This window comes from Aspergillus fijiensis (genome assembly GCF_003184825.1).
Source record: "Aspergillus fijiensis CBS 313.89 unplaced genomic scaffold BO72scaffold_1, whole genome shotgun sequence".
Lineage (NCBI taxonomy): Eukaryota > Fungi > Ascomycota > Eurotiomycetes > Eurotiales > Aspergillaceae > Aspergillus > Aspergillus fijiensis.
In genome coordinates this window covers 930539-950255 of record NW_024468977.1, presented here as the reverse complement: position 1 = coordinate 950255, position 19717 = coordinate 930539, and the positions used below count along the sequence as shown (strand labels likewise).

Genomic DNA, 19717 nt, shown 5'->3' with positions numbered 1-19717 from the left:
CTGTCAGTCGTTACATGAAGCTACTACTATCGCCCTCAATGTTCTGTGAGACTTCATCGGGCGGAGGTGAACGCGAGAGGCTTAAACATCCAAACCTGAAAACATCGAAAGCATCCATGTCTCGTAGACGGTCCGACGGAAGTTTCCGAGTAAGGCTGAACTGCCCAGTGGCTACCATCCGTCACCGACAACGTCATCCCTACCGATTGGCGGCTTGTGCGGTTGACCGATTATCATTTGTTGATCCGTCAGAACAGAACGGCAGGCTGATTGCCAATGGCCACTGATCGCCCACGGACAAATCACCCAGCCATGCACAGCGGATCGGATAAATAGATGCGACATTCTTTTACTCTCAGTCTCAGCTGACGGTCGTTTAAATTGCTTGAATTTGATCCGTTTTTCCCGAAACCCCGAGTCCGTTCACACTAGACAAGGATCCTTCAAGGCAACCAACAACCCCAGGGTTTAAATCTTTAGTCCTGATGATTGGGGCCCGGGGGGGCCACCTGTGGGGAGGTGCAGTGGTTCTGTTACGGCGCCTCTTTTTCGCAAATCATGGAAGTGGGGCTCATTTTTTGGATGAAGGTGGAGCGTATCCGAGCACCGGACACACCTTGTTGGCTGTCGACTTCCGTTGATGTCTGGGCCCTATCCTCTTAGTCTGGCGGAGGACGGCGCTAGACAGCAAAACCGCCTTGGATAGCTTCAGCCTTCAATGCGTTCCTGGTGGGAGATTGAGCCCATAGCGTCATAATTCCCCACTTGCCGGGGATGTTAGTTAGTTCTCACGCTTTTCAGCCCGTGGATTTTCTCTGAGCGATTTTTGGGAGAATGAGGTCATTGCTCGGCTGTTGATTGTTTTTGTTTTTGTTGTTCGTGAGTGGGTTCGTAGCTGGCCTTTTTGGGCCAGTTGGATGCATGCTCGCGTAATTCAAGGTCGACGGCGGGGAATGAGGGAAAATGTTGGGATGCGGAAGGCGCTGTGGTATAGGTGAGTTGAGACTGAAATATGGAGGAGACTAGAATGCCTTCTACATAGTACGTACAGCCACAAGATCTCTGGGCATGGGTCAAGAACTACTGCAGTGAACCTGCGGGTGGGGCTTTAATCTCTTTGAGCAAGGATTCCTGAACTGCGGCTGAGTATCTGTCATATCCCGAGGGAGGTAGAAACCCTAACCTTCGACTTGACCGTCATATGTAAGTAGTTAGGAGAAGCTGTTGGCGGACGATGACTTCAAAGGTGACAGCAGGTGAGGCTTTGAAAGGGCGGTATATTCGGCCTCTCCCACCCGACGCTGCTGCACAGTTGGATAAAGGGAGAAGGGCATTGGATACGTATGTGAGGGATACTGCTGTACGGAACGTCCATCCAGCCAGTCGATCGCCTAGCCCTTTGCTCTTAGATTCCCCACTAACTACCTCCTACTCCGTAACTACTGGCTAGCATAGATACAACGGCCAACGATTACCGCGGCATACCGGTATGGAAGGGATGTTTCCCCCCGGTCATTCGAGTCAGATAAGCAAACCTTCGTGTCGAAGATCGACCAGCTGAAAGCTTCCAGGTGGTATATACTGTACTGATAGGATCATCGAATGTATTGCTTCGTACTCCGTGCTGTCGGGATGGATATGTGGTGTCCGTGTCAGAAAGGGGGGGGGGGGTGGATTTGAGGGAGTTCGGGTACGTAAGACATTTTCCCCAGGGGCTGTCCTTTCCACTCCCTCAGCAGAAGACCCTGAAACAGACAATTTGAGCTAGCCCATACCGGCAATTTGGCGTTGACAGCATCATACAGAGTACAGTGCTTCTCTGTTTAGTATACGGAATACGGAGACTGTATCTTGTAAAGATTTGCTCAGGACGAGCCCTTCTGTGCTCTGTAGTCCTGATGTACAGTTAACTTACATGTGTGACTAGCGACTACTGCACGAACTGTCTCCTGACCACTTACCTAGAACAGTTTGTTGTAGTTAATTGAATGCAGTTGTATACATGTGTGAATCTTTTGTACGGTATTGTACAAGTTACCCTTGTCTGGTGCAAACAGCGTGGCGGATCCCCCCCTAAGAGACTTAGTTGGTCCCGTTTCTTTCCCACACTCACAGTAACTTAACTCCACTGCTTTCGGTCCAGCCTGGTTCGGCCACCCAAATTTAGCAACCCAGGCAAAAAAGAAAAAAAAAGATGACAATAATACAAGACCTTCCTCTACAATACATTACTTCCACACCCAAAAACATCCCCCCCCTCCTCCTCCCCATCTTCAATTATTATTTTCCCCGACTGCGTAATGCCAGGACGGAGCTGATAATATCTTCTATCCAAGGGGATCTCTTTATTCTTTCCCTTCTTCCCCTTCTTCTTCCTCCTCCTTCTCTTTCCATTCCCATCCTTCGTCTCCTTCGTCTCCTCTTCTATCCTTGCTAGTTCCGTTCTTGCAGGGGGGTATCGCGGTAGTGCAGGCCCGCCCTCATTTCTTATCTGTGCCAGAACATCTGACTTTCCTCTCACTCTAATCTGCTCTCGCCTTGTTCCTCCTGCCTTGACCACGTTAAAACTGGGATTTGCTGAGTGAACTATTTTCTCCCCTTTATGGCTTGGACACTCGCGATCATCTCCTCAGCACAGTTCGATCATGGAATACAACGCCGTCTTACAGGCCGACCACGAGGTCGCTTCCAATGCGAGCGATTCTGATGATCAGCATTCCCGCAGTTCTTCCCTCCAGTCCCAGCACCATGATGCATCCTTCCAACCACTTCCCTTGGATGTGGACCATATCGGCGCTGGCAACTATCTGCAACCTGCCAGGTCAGCCGAAAGTTCCAGCATCGGCGGTTTAGGCTCGATGATCCGGTCGATCACCTCAACCAGCTACGACATGGTCGAAGACGATGACTACGAACTACCCGCCGATCACTCCTCCTCCGCAGCCCAAAGTCCCAAGAGTTCCCGTCGCGTGCCTCCGCTTGACACTACCGCAACCACCATCGCTTCTTCCCCTTCCGAACCGCCGCTCCGAAGCCCCATTTCCGGAGAGCCCATCCCGCTCAACCATCCGACCCCCGGTCTACAGTCCCTGCAAGGAGCCTATGTCAATAATGTGGAACGTCTGGAGAGGAGTGCTGAACGGATGAGTATGAGCTCGACCAATATTGGAGACGAGATTCGCAAGATGGACTTGGAGCAGAAACGGAGGTCCAGTGGCTCCTCGGTCTATACCAACAACCAAGACGGCTTTAAGGCCAGCCTGTCGTCCCGTCATGGCTCCATCCAGTCTGTCTCGCGCCTCGCTCAAGTATCGGAGCATGGTCCTAACCCGTCGTACGCGGCACCTACCAACCACACGCCCCTCATGCCGTACCTCCCTCCTCCCCCTTCTGCGCCCGCCCCAGGGGAGCTTCGACTTGTCGACCATGAGCATTACAATCACCTACTGGGCGAGGAACTCGAACGTCCGTGCACAGCGGCTTCGACTGACACCTACCAGCAAGCTCGAGTCCTGTTCACTGACTTCGACGGCGTGCACTATGTTCCCTCGGAGAAAGACCTGGTGCGCCGAGTATCGCTTACCCGCCCGCCGCTCGCAAGCCGATCCGAAACCTACAAGCAACCACAGGCCGGCGAAGATATGGTCTATTACCCTGCACCGGTGCCAATGATGTTGAACTTGCCCCCTCGTCTGTCGCGAAAACCCGGCGCGGAGAGAGAGAAGCGCCGCACACAGCTTCTAGGCTCAATTCCTGTCGATAACCGCAAATCAGCCCCGTGGTTGTCACAGCAGGACTCGGACGGCAACGCTGCTCTCAAGCGAGACAAGGAGGTGGCAGCTTTGCCGCCACAGCTCCGTGCCAGCGTTTTCTTCGAACAGCCATCGGTGCCACTTAATCTAGAACTGACTCAGGCTTCCGCGGTAGCCACCTTAGACAGTATACTTGATGCATCAGCACACGCCCCTGTGAGTGCGTTTACCGACCATCCGATTGCTGGCGCGGCGGGTCATGCCAAGCTCACACGTAAACCTTCCGTCGGGGGTCTGCTTGATCATTCGAAGAAGCGAGCCTCTCGGAGCACTCTTGGCTTCGACCGCCGCTTGTCCGACCCGGAGCTGGAAGAAAGGCCAGTGACCTCTGATCGCTTTTACAAACAGACCGAAGCCGAGGCGGCAGACATGCATGAAGGTACCTTGTTACGTGAGGATGAGTATGGCGCAACTGGCGGTGCGGACGTGGTTCACCACGACGACGAAGACATCGCCCATCCAATTGAACCTGAAGTAGAGTTTACCGGGCCGCCAAATACACTCATGGCAGAATTGGAAATGCGAAAGAACGAGCTCAAACAACGGCAGAAAGCCGTGGCGGGTCCCTTCGGGCTCCAGTCCACGCTCCTTCAAATGGATGCTGTTGCTCAGAAGCAGAGCGAACATCGGCGACAGAGGCCAGTCACTCTGGCCTGGGAAAGTGCAGATGCTCAAAAACCGGACGAGGGAGACGACGATGATGTCCCGCTGGGTATGCTGTTCCCTGAAAAGGCGCCCGCGACGGAAGAGGCGCGCCCGCTGGGTCTGATGGAGAAGAGAGCCATGGAAGAGTCGGAACCTCTGAGCCGGCGTCGAGCCCGCCTCCGGGGGGAGCCCCCACCACGCACTCCCGATAGGCGGTCAAACACCATGTATGCAGCTACGGTGCAAGAGGCCATGGCTGCAGCCGAGGAAAGCGGCGATGAGGAGGAAACCCTAGCCCAACGTCTTCAGCGACTCAAGTCCAAAGACCAGGCTCCGTCCACTGTTGCGGACAGCGAGTTCGCAAGCGAGATCCTCGCGGAGATTAACAACGTCGGAGCCGACGGTGAGAAGGGCAAGGCTGATGCGATCCCGCCCGAGGATGAGACTCTGGCGCAACGGCGAGCTCGCCTTCAGCGCGAGGCGGAAGCCGAAGCTCTGAACAACTCGACACTGAAGATCCCACGGTATCGGAGAAGCATGGCTGATATTCTGCATGCCCGACGTCCTTCCGCCATGCAGCGGCCGCCTCCTAAAGATATTCCCGTGCCACAAGGGACAGCTCAGCAGCACTACTCCCAAGATCCCCGACTGTCGTTGCGGCAGATGCCAACGTACCCCGGGCCTCAGGCCGGATACGCAGCTGCGAGGGCTGCTCCATATGTCTCTGGGATGGCACACCCCAATACATTCTACAGCGATGCTATCTTGGGGGTCAGTCATCTCAGCTATGCACCCAACAAGCATCCCGCCAAAACGATGAGACCTATGATCCACCCCGGTCAACGGGAGGTCATAGATCGCTGGAGGCAGAGCATCGTCTAGTAACTGTCTGATCAGCTTCCTTCTCGTTTCCCTTTGGCCGGTCCATCTCCTTGCTCTGCCTATCTATGTTCGATCTTCGATTCGGATGCATTCTACGGTATTGCGTTGAGCTCGATTTGTGTTTCTGGAGCCTTGTTTGTTTTGTCTTGTCAGTATTTGTGGTGATATCCTCTCTACATTAGCGGGTTTGTTTTTGTGTATTATACCGTATGAATTACCCGATTCCACATTCCTCCAATGCTGAGTCGTCTTCGGCCGTCTAAAAATAGTAACCAATCTATCTTTTCATCACAGTTGCACAGCATTGGCGGGGGGCAATTCATGCAGTGGCCAGTAGTACTCCGTAGCTTGTGAAAGAAAAGCAAAGATAAGAGGTGCTCTGTACGGAGTAGATTAGGTAGGTATTATCTCAATTCCGACTAACTACTGCATGCATGCAATCTGTTGGTCATCATCGTTTTCGGCTATGCTTTCTCCCCGGTTTCCTCTGTCAATAGCACTCACTTCGTGTGAATGTTTCGGATGTTTGGTGGTGAACCCGTCCGTGCCCCTGATTTGAGACAGGACTAAGTCTCGCGTGCAGCAAGAAGTACTGAATAGGCAAGACTAGTGAGGGGGAAAAAAAAAAAAAAAAAAAAAAAAAGAGGAAGAAAACGAGATGAGCAGGAAGATAGTCAAGGACCTTAGTACTAGGTAAAGTACCTAAAGTACCTAATTAAACGGTTTTCCCCCCTTGAATCTCAACCATTGGACCGCCGCCGGCGCGCCGGGTGAGACATGGAGACTAGACTAGTACGGAGTAGTAGACCTGGATCATGGTGGATTGAATTGCCCCACGCCAAATTATCCTGCATCCTCCATACTCTAATGATTCTTTCTTTCTCTCTTCCATTCTTCTTCTCTACAGGCAGACGCTGTCCTCACTCACTACTTGTACATATTCGTACATATTCATTTTAATAAACTTTTGACCTCACATTCCTGCCCAGGACGATCTAAGCAACTCGCCCAAAAAAATGTTCTGGATGCGATTTCTCACATTCTAGACGCTACCTTCACTCGGATGCACCACCAGGTGCTCCTGGCGCATTCCTCATCATGGCCCCCTCCACAGTCTTCTCCTACTGGCGTCGCGACCACCGCCGATCGAGCGCATCCCTCGTTTCTTCGTCCGTTGCGCAGCCCACGGCAAAAGGCCTAGTGGTATCCCACACTCCTCCCCAACTCCCCGTCATTCCGAATAACACAGCAACTCTTCCCGCTTTCGCCGACCCCTCACCAGCCGCCGAAGGACCGAGCCCAATCGATCCGACGTCGGATTCGAAGAGAACAGCTACCGTGTCAGCGAGCCCAATTAATGCGCCCGCTTCTACCTCCGCCAACCTTGCAGTGGCCTCCTCATCGTTCGAGAATCACACCCTGCGCGACTCCAGCTCTGAAGATCGCGATCGAGATCCAGCCCTCACCTCCCAGTCCAATTACTCGCAGTCATCCTTTGCAGTTTCGCGTCCGCACCATGGGGACGGAGACATCCCCCGAACGAGCTCACCCTTTCGGCTTTCCATAGGCAAAAACCTACTTTCGTCCCATCACCAAGCCTCCGAACCCCACCTCAAACGATACTCGACCCCCAGCATGCCATCCTCGAGTCACCCGTTCAGGTTCAAGACCTCTCCCGATATAACATCGCCCGCCGATAAGACAGCCACCTCGCAGCGCGACTACAAGAGTGATGGCGGCAGCCATCGTCGGCAGGGAGACCGGGACAATCTGGGGCCAGAACATGGCCATCACAAGTCGGGCAAAACCAGGCTGCATCTACTGAATCCCATGTCACTCCTCGCCCGGAGGCGCTCGCACCAGGGAACAAGCCTCCGCACAGCTGACACCACAAACTCCGCCCGCAACCTGGTCCCGGCGATCCCCGACGATTACGATCCCCGGATTCGCGGGAAGATCGTCCATGACTTCTCTGCGCCGCGTCCGCGTCGCAATCACTCCACGCCTCCGGTACTGCTCCGCGACGCCTATCATCAGTCGTCCAGCGAGCCGATTGCCCCCTGTGCGGATCAGGCAGCCCACGCCGCCCAACACAATGAGCAAGCCAGGCGGCACACAGAATATTCACCCGTATTCAAGGAACACTTTGAGGAGGACAGCCAGCAGGTGTTGCAAGTCGAGAGCAAAGCCTATCTGCAGTCCTCTCTGTTGACAGATCCCTCGCTGGCGGAACCCGATTCCAGCGCGCTCCCCGTGTTTGCTCGGAAGCTGCCCTCGACGATCCCGGAGGAGAGCGGGCCTGCGGAGTCGCCCGATGAGCAGGTTGGCGCCAAGGACGATACAGAAGACCGGTCCGAGAAGCAACAGGAGCCTGCCGCTGGACATGACGAGGACACCATCGAGATGATGCCTCACCAGTCCCTGGGCCTGCCCAAGCACTTCAAGAGTAATGCTTCTCGATTCAGTTTTGACATGAACGGCGTGGAGTCGTCGGCGCAGGAGAAGCTTCTGGAGGAGAAACACAAAGAAAAGGAGGCCGCGCGAAGGGCCAAGGCCCAGTTGGAAGATCCGGGCTTCAGCGACGGCGAAGACTTCGATGCCGATATCCTCGATGACATGTACGACTTTGAAGAGAAGATCCCCGGGGTGAATGTCGATGCAGACGAGGACTTTGAGTTTCAGGGCTTCTCGGGCACGGGCAACATCCTCAATAAGTCGTGGCTGGCTCCCGAACTCTCTCCCGTCGTCGGGAGCCCGCTAACACCCGGAATTCCGGGGTATGACGGTGCTGGAGATTCTCCTGCTCCTGTGGCGGAAAACTCCCCAAATCTGTCGAACGGAGAGCCGGCGGCGGCTCCTGAGCATGATTCCAGCATTCAGTCTTTGCCTACGGCGACGGCATCGTCTGTTGAGACTCCGCAATTGGTTCAGAGTGTACAGCCAATGGCTCCACAGCCGATTGACGACGACGATGATGATTTGTATTTCGACGACGGGGAGTTCGGTGACTTGACCACTGAGGGCGAGAAATTCGACGAGTCGGTATTTGACGATGAAACTAGTCATCTATATGAGCGGAAGCCAGTCGCTCCGCAGCCGATACAGGAGGACGAAGATGATTTGTATTTCGATGATGGAGAGTTCGGCGAGCTGACTACTCAGGGCGAGAGATTTGACGAGTCGGTTTTTGACGACGAAACAAGTCATCTGTATGAGCGGAAGCCGGTGGCTCCACGCCTCGTTTCCGACCCCCCAGGAAAGCCGGAGGAGAACGAAACCTCTGCGAGTCTCGGTGAACCTGAGGAGGCACTATCGGAGAACAATGGCGGTCTCCGACATGCTCCAAGCATAGCAAGCGAGTATCAAGCAGACACATCTAGGATTTACGGCCACACCCTTGAGGCACTGACGGATCTTGCGCCTCCAAAACCACATGGCGGAGTCTTATCCGAGTACAACCTCGGGGCCTTCCACGACGCCCTGGCCAAAGTAGCCAACGACACTTCCTTACACGAGAGGTTCGGGCGCTCTGTGAGCATCAGCGAGCGGTCCGTGGGCCAGACAAGCACAGCGCAGACGATGGACACCCCTTCCGGGCTTATATCGGACGACAGCCATCTTAGCCAGGCCGTTGATGGGTTGGGCTTCGACGAAGTCTTAGACGACTTCGACTACGATGATAACGACGCCTTGCTGTACGATGACCCGATTATTGCCGCGGCCAACGCGGAAGCGCTCGAGAATGACGATGACGGTTTCTACGGTCAAGAGTTCGGATTCTACGCACAGTCTCTGGGGACCTGCAGCACGGAGCTCACCAACGGCGGCTACTTCGGTCCCCGGGGCGTCGAAGGGATCTCGCGGAGCTTCAGCAGTCGGGGCAAGTTCCGCGAGCCCAGTCTCACCCCCATCACCGAGCGGAGTGAATGGAGCACGCGCAACTCGGTCATCTCGCTGGCGGCTCATGGTGCTACGAATCCCGCGCTGCCGAGTCCTGGGCTCGCCCAATTGGTCGACCTCGCGAGCAGTATGGACGACGAAATGTCCCTGAGCGCGTTGATGCGCCTTCGACGGGGCGCCTGGGGCGGGAGCAATGGAAGCCTCCGCAGCAGCAGTGGCAGCCCCCCTCCCTATCTCCATACATCGTCCAACCGCGCGAGCTACATCTCCGATGCAAGTCCCACGGTCCTGACTGCTCCCCCGGACGCATTCGGTGGCTCTGGTGCCGCAGAGTCCCCCATTGAGAGATCAGAGAAACTGCGATGGTCACAGACCTCCGCGGAACAGCGTCTGGACCCTTCTCTGGGCGATGAAGAGAACTCTTCTATCTGATCGAGTAGGATCCCCACTATGTTGAACAATTTGGGAGGTGAGGTACAGGCGAGACCACCGCGGTATATAACTCATCTTGGTCAAATTCTCAAGCGATGTCGGTGACCTTTGCCCTATATACATAATGATGTTGATGCCCACTATATAATACCTCCTTGCTGCGAAAGGCAGCGGCTTGTACTGTTCTGTTCTGTTAGCGAATGAAACCCCGTGATTTTGTCAGCACGCACGCATGATCTGATCCCCGTAAGGAGGGTCTTCTGACACGACGCCGATCGAAGTTTGTTGCTCTGGGTCTGGGGTCAAGATCGAGACTAGGGCTCCTACTTGTAGATTTGTCTGAGCAGCAGGGCTGACCAGCAGCGCTGGAGTGCTCCGCGTGCCCGGCCTGCATTTGATGTCATTGGGTCCACGTGCCCTCCCGCAAAAACCCGGCCCGGGAAATGCTCATAGCCGGGTGTGGCGGTGCTGCTGCTTAACCGCAACCGGGAAGTCCGGCCCGCCACCGCTGGGCATCGCTGGGCATCGCTGGACATCCGCTGTGACTGAGAATTCCCTCGGTCCGCAGTGGAAACGGACAAAGCGGGATGAGTCAGCTGTGGCTTCACCTGCAAGCCGCATCAGCCACAGCTGCGCTGGCCGTCATAGCCGTACCTCCGTACTATTCTCGGCAAACCTCTGCCTTGCCTGGCTGTTGGTCTCTGTCCTGCTGCCAGTTCCAAGTTCCCTCCCATCCCGTTCCCATCTCCTCTCTTCCATTACTACTACTCCTCTCTCCTCTCTACTCCACCTTACAACAACACCTAGAGGCTTCCCCTCTTGAATTCCTTTTGTTTATTGAGAGTGTGTTCACTCTCTGATGAGTCCCGTTTTTGCTCAGGTGCTACGGCAACAATAGTCGACACCTGCTTTCGATCCTAGAAACCCTTCTTCTCCCAGCGTGCGTGTTCCTTTGGTCCGCCGAAAAAAAATCCCGCAGTGATGACCGCAACATGAAGCTCTAGCTAACATGCCAATTGACGCGTCAACAGATCAAACAGCTCCCTCTCCACAACATTCATCTGCCTTTCTATCATCTTAAGCTCGTCGCAAACCGCATCAGCAAAAATTCCCGCCATGTTTCGCTCCACAGCCGTCAAGGCCGCCAACAGCGGCATGCGCTCCGCCTGCACAAGATCCATCTCCCTCGCTTCCAGCGCCAGAAATGTGTCTTTCCGCAGCTCGAAACTCGGCTTGACCACTCGCCGTCCTCTGGCGGTGGTCAACAGCAAACGTCACTACGCCCAGTCCGCTGAGGGCGTTGATGCCAACGATTCTTTCCTCTCTGGAAACACCGCCAACTATGTCGATGAGATGTACCTGGCATGGAAGAACGACCCCTCCAGCGTTCACATCTCATGGCAAACGTATTTCAAGAACATGGAGGAAGGCAAGATGCCCGTTTCTCAGGCCTTCCAGCCCCCTCCCACGCTCGTTCCCACCCCTACGGGCGGTGTCCCTCAAAACATGCCCGGTGAGGGTCTTAGCTTCGCCGCTGGTACCGATGTCACGAATCACTTGAAGGTTCAGCTTTTGGTCCGTGCCTACCAGGCTCGTGGTCACCACAAGGCCAAGATTGATCCTCTTGGTATCCGTGGTGAGGCCGAGGCTTTCGGCTACAACAAGCCTAAGGAGCTCGAGCTCGACCACTACGGTTTCACGGAGCGTGATCTCGACGAGGAGTTCACTCTTGGACCCGGTATCCTGCCCCGCTTTGCTACTGAGAGCCGCAAGAAGATGACTCTGCGCGAGATTATCGCTACCTGCGAGAAGATCTACTGCGGATCTTACGGTGTTGAGTACATCCACATCCCCGACCGTAAGCCTTGCGACTGGATTCGTGACCGCTTCGAGGTCCCCGAGCCCTACAAGTACTCCGTCGATGACAAGCGCCGTATCCTCGACCGCTTGATCTGGTCTCACAGTTTCGAGTCCTTCCTTGCCACCAAGTTCCCCAACGATAAGCGTTTCGGTCTGGAGGGTTGCGAAACCCTGGTGCCCGGTATGAAGGCCTTGATCGACCGCAGTGTCGATTACGGTATCAAGGACATTGTCATTGGTATGCCCCACCGTGGTCGTCTGAACGTCCTCTCCAACGTCGTCCGTAAGCCCAACGAATCCATCTTCAGCGAATTCGCTGGTTCCGCCGAGCCGTCCGACGAGGGCTCCGGTGATGTCAAGTACCACCTGGGTATGAACTTCGAGCGCCCGACCCCCTCGGGTAAGCGCGTGCAGCTTTCCCTGGTCGCCAACCCCTCCCACTTGGAGGCTGAGGACCCCGTCGTCCTCGGAAAGACCCGCTCGATCCAGCACTACAACAAGGACGAGACCAACTTCGACTCCGCCATGGGTGTCCTCCTCCACGGTGATGCTGCCTTTGCTGGTCAGGGTGTCGTCTACGAGACCATGGGCTTCCACTCTCTCCCTGCCTACTCCACCGGTGGTACCATTCACATCATTGTGAACAACCAGATTGGTTTCACCACCGATCCCCGTTACTCTCGTTCCACCCCCTACTGCTCCGACATCGCCAAGTCCATCGATGCTCCCGTCTTCCACGTCAACGCCGATGATGTTGAGGCTGTCAACTACGTCTGCCAGGTCGCCGCTGACTGGCGCGCCGAGTTCAAGAGTGATGTTGTCATCGACATTGTCTGCTACCGTAAGCAGGGTCACAACGAGACCGACCAGCCTTCCTTCACCCAGCCCCTGATGTACAAGCGCATTGCTCAGCAGAAGGCTCAGCTCGACAAGTACGTCGAGAAGCTCATCGCCGAGGGTACCTTCACTAAGGAGGACATTGACGAGCACAAGAAGTGGGTCTGGGGCATGCTCAACGACAGCTTCGACCGCAGCAAGGACTACCAGCCCACCGGCAAGGAGTGGCTCACTTCTGCCTGGAACGGCTTCAAGACCCCCAAGGAGCTGGCCAACGAGGTTCTGCCTCACCTCCCCACCGGTGTTGACACCTCTCTCCTGCAGCACATTGCTGGCAAGATCAGCGGTGCTCCTGAGGGCTTCACTCTCCACCGCAACCTCAAGCGTATTCTGGCCAACCGCAAGAAGACCGTCGATGAGGGCAAGAACATTGACTGGGCTACTGCTGAGGCTCTTGCCTTCGGCTCTCTCGTGTCTGAGGGCTACCATGTCCGTGTTTCCGGTCAGGACGTTGAGCGTGGTACTTTCTCCCAGCGCCACGCTGTTCTCCACGACCAGGAGAACGAGACTACCTACACCCCTCTCCGGGACATTTCCGAGAAGCAGGGTAGCTTTGTCATCTCCAACTCCTCCCTCAGTGAATTCGGATGGTAAGTTCTTGCCTGGATATTACAAGTTGCAGTCTCCTACTCATGCTAATCTGTCTGCAGTCTGGGTTTCGAATACGGTTACTCCCTGACCTCCCCCAACGCTCTGGTCATGTGGGAGGCCCAGTTCGGTGACTTCGCCAACAACGCTCAGGTCATCATCGATCAGTTCATCGCTTCCGGCGAGTCCAAGTGGCTCCAGCGCTCTGGTCTCGTCGTGTCTCTGCCCCACGGTTACGACGGTCAGGGTCCCGAGCACTCTTCCGGTAGAATGGAACGCTGGCTGCAGCTTTGCAACGAGGAGCCCCGTATCTTCCCCTCCGCGGACAAGCTTGACCGCCAGCACCAGGACTGCAACATGCAGATTGCTTGCATGACCAGCCCTGCCAACCTGTTCCACATCCTGCGTCGCCAGATCCACCGTCAATTCCGCAAGCGTATGTTCTCCTTGCCTTCTGTTATCCTGTTTCCAAACTGACTCTAGTCACAGCTCTTGTGCTCTTCTTCTCCAAGTCCCTCCTCCGTCACCCCATTGCCCGCTCTGATATCGAGAACTTCACTGGCGATTCCCACTTCCAGTGGATCATTCCCGATGAGGGCCACGGCAAGGAGATCGACGAGCCTGAGAAGATCGAGCGTGTTATCCTGTGCTCTGGCCAGGTGTACGCCGCTCTTCAGAAGCACCGTGAGGCCAACAACATCCGCAACACCGCCATCACCCGCATCGAGCAGCTGCACCCCTTCCCTTGGGCTCAGCTGAAGGAGAACCTCGACAGCTACCCCAACGCCCGCAACATCGTCTGGTGCCAGGAGGAGCCCCTGAACGCCGGTGCCTGGAGCTACACTCAGCCTCGTATCGAGACCTTGTTGAACCAGACCGAGCACCACAACCGCCGCCACGTCCTCTACGCCGGTCGTGCCCCGAGTGCCTCTGTGGCCACTGGTCTCAAGTCCGTTCACTTGAAGGAGGAGCAGGAGTTCCTCGAGGATGCCTTCAGCGTCCACCAGGAGCGCCTGAAGGGCGAGTAGAGTGGGGGTTTTTGGGACATCTTTTTCTGGGTTTGGCGGAAGGAGCTAGTTTTGTGTCAACTCATTTAGGTCTTCACTGTATGGTTTTCTTTTCCTTTGTCTACAAAGCATAGTGTACGATGGTTTATACAACAAGTCCTGCTTGCGTGTGTCGGAGCTCTGGTGTGTCGTTCTTGCACATGTTAGATGGTCTGGCCTGCCGATACCTTGCATGTGTTTAGCGCACGCGTGTAAATTAAGACATTGATATGATTTTCTCTGTTTAGTTCTTTCGCAGCAGCGTACGTGTTTGGTATGTGAGACCTGGTGGTTGTCGTAGGTATTGGCACGGGTCGTGTACACTGTGGTGCTTGCAGTGGGAAGATGGCTCGGGGGTGTTGTCGTTGCTGTACGGTGTCTCGTCGATGACCGAGCGAAAAAAAAAAAATAATAAAATAAAAAATAACACGGGAGGGAACCTTTGAAACAGAATAAACCAACAACGGGTGTTGAAGGTCGGAAAGAAAAGCAGCAAAAAGATGGAGCTGCGGGGAATCGAACCCCGGACCTCTCCCATGCTAAGGGAATATTATACCACTAAACCACAGCCCCAATTGTTGAAAACTGTCACTTGACTTTGGTCTTGTGGCTAAGTAGTCACTGAGTAGGTTGAACTTGCCCAGCCGGTATGCGTAGCACCCCTCGATCCGGGCAGGTGATGTCATTTTCTGTGTTGACACCCGGCTCTGACTAAGGAATGTCGATGCCTGAGGGCCCAGGCGTCAATCACCTGATGGGGCTCATTCCTTCTCCGCACCGCAAGCCAGCACTTCAACTTACTTATCTTCGGCGCTACAACTTCTCCTGCTTTTCTCATGCCTGTTGCGCCTATGGTGATTTCCGTGGGTTATAGCATCAGCAGTGCTGTCTCCGTCTAAGATCTACTTCCAGCTGGGTCAATTCACCATTTCAGCTAGATTGTGTTGTTTCACTGAGGTGGAAGACGCAAATCCTCTTCTTCTCTTATCCTCATTTCTCCTCCCTCCACTTTTCTCCTCTCTCTCTTTTCCTCTGTCTTTACTTTCTAAATCTCTTTCTCTCTCTCTCCTTCTTCCCCACTTCCCACAAAAGCCTCTCTATTCTCTCCCAAAGATTCTCACGAGAAATCCACCAAAATGACCACCACACTCCCACCCAACCTCCCAGCCAGCACCTCCTCCACAACCCACCCCAATCCCACAACCACAACCGCAGCCACGGCAACCACCACCACAACGACGACAACCACCACCACCACAAAACCCCGACAAACGCGCACCAACCCCTCGCGCACCTCCAAGACACAATCCCGGTCCTCCTTCGCCTTCGGCCACGGCACCACCACCACCGGCGGCGGCTCCTCCGGTCTCCACCACCGCTCCTCTGCCGCCGACCACGCCGCGGCCAACGCGACCACCCCGATCCCGCATGGCTTCTACCCGGCGCTCACCCACTTCACCGACGCCATCACGGCGCTGCCGCGGGAGTTTCGGCGGCATAATTCCCTGCTCAAGGAGGTGGACGCCAAGGCGTGGGCGCTGGAGGAGAATCTGTTGCAGTTGTTGAAGGCGAGTGCGGAGGCGCGGCCGGTTTCTGGGTCTGGGTCGGGGTCGGGGTTTGGGTTGGTTGAGAATGGGTCGGGGGATTGCGGGCGGAGTCTTGGGGAGGGAGACGGGGAGGGGGTGGATGGTGATGGTTTGGGGTTGGGGCTGGGGATTGGGTCGATGGTATGTTTTTCCCCCCTTATCTGCACTGCTACTGCCAATACGGGTCATCGAGATGTTTTTTTTTTTTTTTTTCGTGGGTCACGATGCTAATTAAACCCGGAATGACAACAGCCCCCCTCGGAATCCCCCGCCAGCAAGAATCGTCGCCTCCTCTTCGACCGTGTCCGGCACACGCTGTCGGATCTGATGATGACCGCCGATGAGAAGAATCATGTCATTTCGAATGCCAACGACGAGCTTGATCGCCAGCTTACCCGCCTCGATGCCGTCTTCCCCTTCATCGCGGGCGAGGTCAGCGACGAGGCCCGCCTGGGCAGCTTGTCGCATTGGGCCTATTCGAATCGCTTGGTGGGTATCGGCGCTGGTAGCGCGAAGACGACGGACCGTCCCAGGCGCGATGCTACGGGGTCCGGCAAGACGGAATTGGCGCATGGGCATGGGCATTCGCATGGGCATGGGGCCCATGGGCATGGAGCTGGCCATGATGCGGAGGGTTCCTCGCGGAGTGAGGCTAGACGCGAGGCGGCTATGGCTAGGAGGCAGCGGCGGGGCGGCGCGGGGGCTGGGCTAGGGCCGACCCATGTGGATTCGGATTTGGATGATGGAGCGAGGGGATCTGGCGGGGCTGCTGCTGGTGGAGGTGGTGGTGGCAGGAAGGGAGGACAGAGTGGCAAGGCTAGAGGCGGTGCAGGAGGAGGCGCCGCTGCCGCTGCTGGTCCCGGAGGCCAGGCTGGTGAACATGTCGGTGGTGCTGGGCAGGGTGGCAGTACCTCCGGTCAGGCGAAGCGGAGGAAGGTCGAGAGGCCGCCGCCTGTGGATACGGGCGCTGCGATGGAGAGGTCAGCGAGCGGCGCAGGCGGTGCTGCAGGTGGTGCTGCAGGCCGGGCTGGCTCCAAGGATGTAGATGCTACTGGTGCTGGTGCTGGCGGTGCGGGGGGTGCCACTAAGAAGAGATCGCGTGCGCCGAATGCCAACGCGGCTTCACGAAAGAGGTAAGGTTGCGAATGTTTGGGGGTTTTCGTCTGATCATGCAGTTGCGAAAGAAAACAAAGTCTTCTTTGTTGCTGTGATTGTTGTTACACGAGCTGATACTGACTTCTTGGTGACCAAACAGAAACAACCAAGGCAACTCAGCGGCCGATTCGCCAATCCTCGCCCCTTCGCCGGTTGTCGCTGCAGCCACGATCCCACGCAACGCAGCCAGTCCAGGCCCCGGTGCGGCACGACCGCAGTCTTCCCGTGCGCAGCAGACTGCCGGACCGGCAAACAACGGCCGTCAGCGCCCATCGTCATCCGCCTCCAATCGTGTGGCCGGGAACAGTGAGTTTTCTTCTAGACTCTCGGCTGCGATTGCTGCAGTCTCAACTGACATATTCCTGTCACAGACAAAACAACCGAGACGAAGACCGTCATCAAAGAAAGCACAGCCAAACCGCAAGCCACCCCCAGCTCGGCCAACGAAACCCCGCGCGAGATGGCCGACGAGGGCATGGACGTGGCAAAGATGCCTGTGCCAGTAAGCACGAAGCGCGAGGACACCGACGGCGGCAAGCCAACACCATCCATCGAACCCAGCGAAACACCAGCGCCGCCGCCGGCTACCGCTACTACCACTGCTGCGAATGCTGCTAGTGCTTCGGCGCCTGCACCTGCCCCGGTTTTGATCCCGAACCCGCCACCCAAGGGCCGATCTTCCAAGACCTCCACCCCCGTGCTGCCGACGTTCACAGAATCGTCCACCAGCGCTGCTGCTACTGCTGCTGCCGCCGCCACCGCCACCGCCACGACAACGACGCAGCGTGTGCGCCCAACTCGAAGCACCGATCTCGCTCCCGCCGCCACCACCACGACTACCACGAAACGCTCGCACAAGAAGAACGGCAGCGTGCCGGTGGTGGTGCCGCAGCGGGCGGTGTCGGAGGAGGAGGAATCCCTGCACGAGGGCGACGACGAGGACGAGGACGGCGAGCCGCGGTACTGCTACTGCAATGAGATCAGCTTCGGTGAGATGGTGGCGTGTGACAACGATGCCTGTCCGCGCGAGTGGTTCCATCTGTCGTGTGTGGGGTTGACGAAACCGCCTGGCAAGAACGGTATGTTTTTTCATGTTTGATTTGATTTGATCTCGGCTAACATTTTTGGCGACAGTGAAATGGTATTGTAACGAGTGCAAGGATAACATGCGACGGAGTCGTAGTGGGCGTTGAAGAGAGCTGTTTTGCTGTGGTTGGATGGAGCGAGTTGGACAGGACAGGACATTGGAGTTCAGGGGGAGTTTTTCATCCATGGATAGATAGAAGTATTCGATATGGTATATACTTTGGAATAGGATTTGTGGCTTAGGTGTTGGTTCTCATCTACTGTGTTTATGGATGAGGTTGGTCGGTTGCTAGAAAGTGTGATCCCCAGACGGTACGCAGACAATGTGGACGTTCGGAAACTGTCATTGAAACTACCTGTTATTCTTTCCCCCAATCAATTTCAGTTCAAAGTCAACGACACATAAAGAACAGTGCTAGGCCGCAGGATCTTGAAATCTCATACACACAGTCGATCATTGGCTTGGTATTGGCAGCCAGAAATCAAGGTAGGGCAGATCTCAACAATCCCATATAGAAACCAGCCAGGAAAGAGAGTATCGTCGGACTGAAAGGCAGCTCCAGGAGTAATACTTTCAGCTCTTCCCAGATTTCAGGTGCTCCAATGTGAAAGAAAACAGACTGGTGTTTGTAATCTTGTTGTTTGGGTGGTCGGTATGTGTATACCAGTCCCGTGCCTCGATAGTCGTTATATGTGCTTCTGCTTGCTCACGTTAACTTGTACATTGTCTCGGCGTAAGTGGACTCTGAAAGGAAGGAAAGAAACAAAGAAATATGGTCAAAAGTGCTTGTTTTTCCACATCCACTCGCTTTCTGACTCATGCCCATGCCCAAGTCTGCTATACTTACGATGGCGTCGCGTTTAGTATAGAACTGCGGGGAGATGAAGAGCGAGAGCGAAAGCTTTTAGCACATCCTTTCATGTTGCTCAAGCTTTCATCTCATCAGGGTCATCAACCGGCTGTCCACGTGAGAGACTCGGGGCATCGAGACGTGCCCGCCAGTCTGGGCCTCGCAGGAAAGATGAACCCGTTCTCGAGGTCGGTTGGTCTAGAAATGGGGAGGAACTCCAGAAATAGATAGGCCTTCCTTCTAGTAGTAGGATACGCTAGTTAGAGGCGGTCTACGGAGTACTATAGTCTCAGCCAGGTACTTAAAGAACCTATAGTACCCTTTTCCCGGGACTTTTTGGTGTCTCCCGCCTCTTGTGTGTGCCCAGCTTCCTCCCCCCAGTCCAGTCCCAAAGAAAAAGTAAACAAGCATTCAACTAAAATCAAATGACTGCGCAACAGTCCCCTGGGCATTTGGTCCTTGAAGAGCTCAGGGCGGCCCTTGAAGTAGTGCTGACGCTTAGGATCGAACGTCCTACGCTGGTGTCCAAAGCGGCGCTGGCTATATTGTCCGGGAAGGGACTCGAATGGGCATGCCAGTTAGCCTGTAAGAAGGTGTACACCTCTGAAAGCAACTTTCAGGACCTTCGCCCTCGGTGATCTCAAGAGGAGGGAGGTATCTGGCTGTAACTGAAGTTCCAAGCTCGCAGGTTTTAAAAGTAAGTGTAAGCTTGGGGACTCCTTCTTCCTGGTGGTCTCTTTCCTAGACTCTTTCTTACCCCGACCTTCCGTCCTCTCTGATCGTCTTCTTTCTTGTTTCAGAATCGACGAGGGTAGGCGCTGGTTGATCGGAGGGCTTGTCGGTGTCGTGCTTTACTTTGGGGAAGTTAGCGGCCGGGAGCATGGGTACTTTGCCTTTTTACTGATAGACTAAGAACGCTGTAGTTATCTGCCTGCCTGCCTGCCTGCCAGACCCCCGTCGACAACAGATTCCAAGCC

At 55.3% G+C, this 19717-nt stretch overlaps 4 protein-coding genes and 1 non-coding gene across 5 annotated transcripts; 4 read left to right on the top strand and 1 right to left on the bottom strand.

Annotated features, from left to right (window-relative positions):
• The first annotated feature begins 2241 nt into the window (after positions 1 to 2241).
• Positions 2242 to 5706, top strand: BO72DRAFT_443664 (uncharacterized protein). The gene has a single exon (XM_040943628.1). It carries the CDS (start codon positions 2646 to 2648, stop codon positions 5337 to 5339), a length of 2694 nt encoding a protein of 897 aa, XP_040806804.1. The 5' UTR covers positions 2242 to 2645; the 3' UTR covers positions 5340 to 5706.
• A 529-nt stretch (positions 5707 to 6235) lies between these two features.
• Positions 6236 to 9892, top strand: BO72DRAFT_443663 (uncharacterized protein). The gene has a single exon (XM_040943627.1). The coding sequence runs from the start codon at positions 6438 to 6440 to the stop codon at positions 9669 to 9671; it is 3234 nt and encodes a 1077-aa protein (XP_040806803.1). The 5' UTR covers positions 6236 to 6437; the 3' UTR covers positions 9672 to 9892.
• A 635-nt stretch (positions 9893 to 10527) lies between these two features.
• kgd1 (alpha-ketoglutarate dehydrogenase KGD1) lies at positions 10528 to 14309 on the top strand. Its single transcript, XM_040943626.1, has 3 exons — positions 10528 to 13018; positions 13079 to 13452; positions 13506 to 14309. The coding sequence occupies exons 1-3, from the start codon at positions 10788 to 10790 to the stop codon at positions 14042 to 14044; spliced, it is 3144 nt and encodes a 1047-aa protein (XP_040806802.1). The 5' UTR covers positions 10528 to 10787; the 3' UTR covers positions 14045 to 14309.
• A 254-nt stretch (positions 14310 to 14563) lies between these two features.
• Positions 14564 to 14635, bottom strand: BO72DRAFT_t2. Its single transcript has one exon. It is a non-coding gene; the product is annotated as a tRNA-Ala (tRNA).
• A 243-nt stretch (positions 14636 to 14878) lies between these two features.
• On the top strand, positions 14879 to 18344 carry BO72DRAFT_482408 (putative PHD finger domain protein (Ing1)). Its single transcript, XM_040947724.1, has 5 exons — positions 14879 to 15789; positions 15901 to 16781; positions 16904 to 17109; positions 17175 to 17882; positions 17938 to 18344. The coding sequence occupies exons 1-5, from the start codon at positions 15199 to 15201 to the stop codon at positions 17994 to 17996; spliced, it is 2445 nt and encodes an 814-aa protein (XP_040806801.1). The 5' UTR covers positions 14879 to 15198; the 3' UTR covers positions 17997 to 18344.
• Positions 18345 to 19717: the final 1373 nt, after the last annotated feature.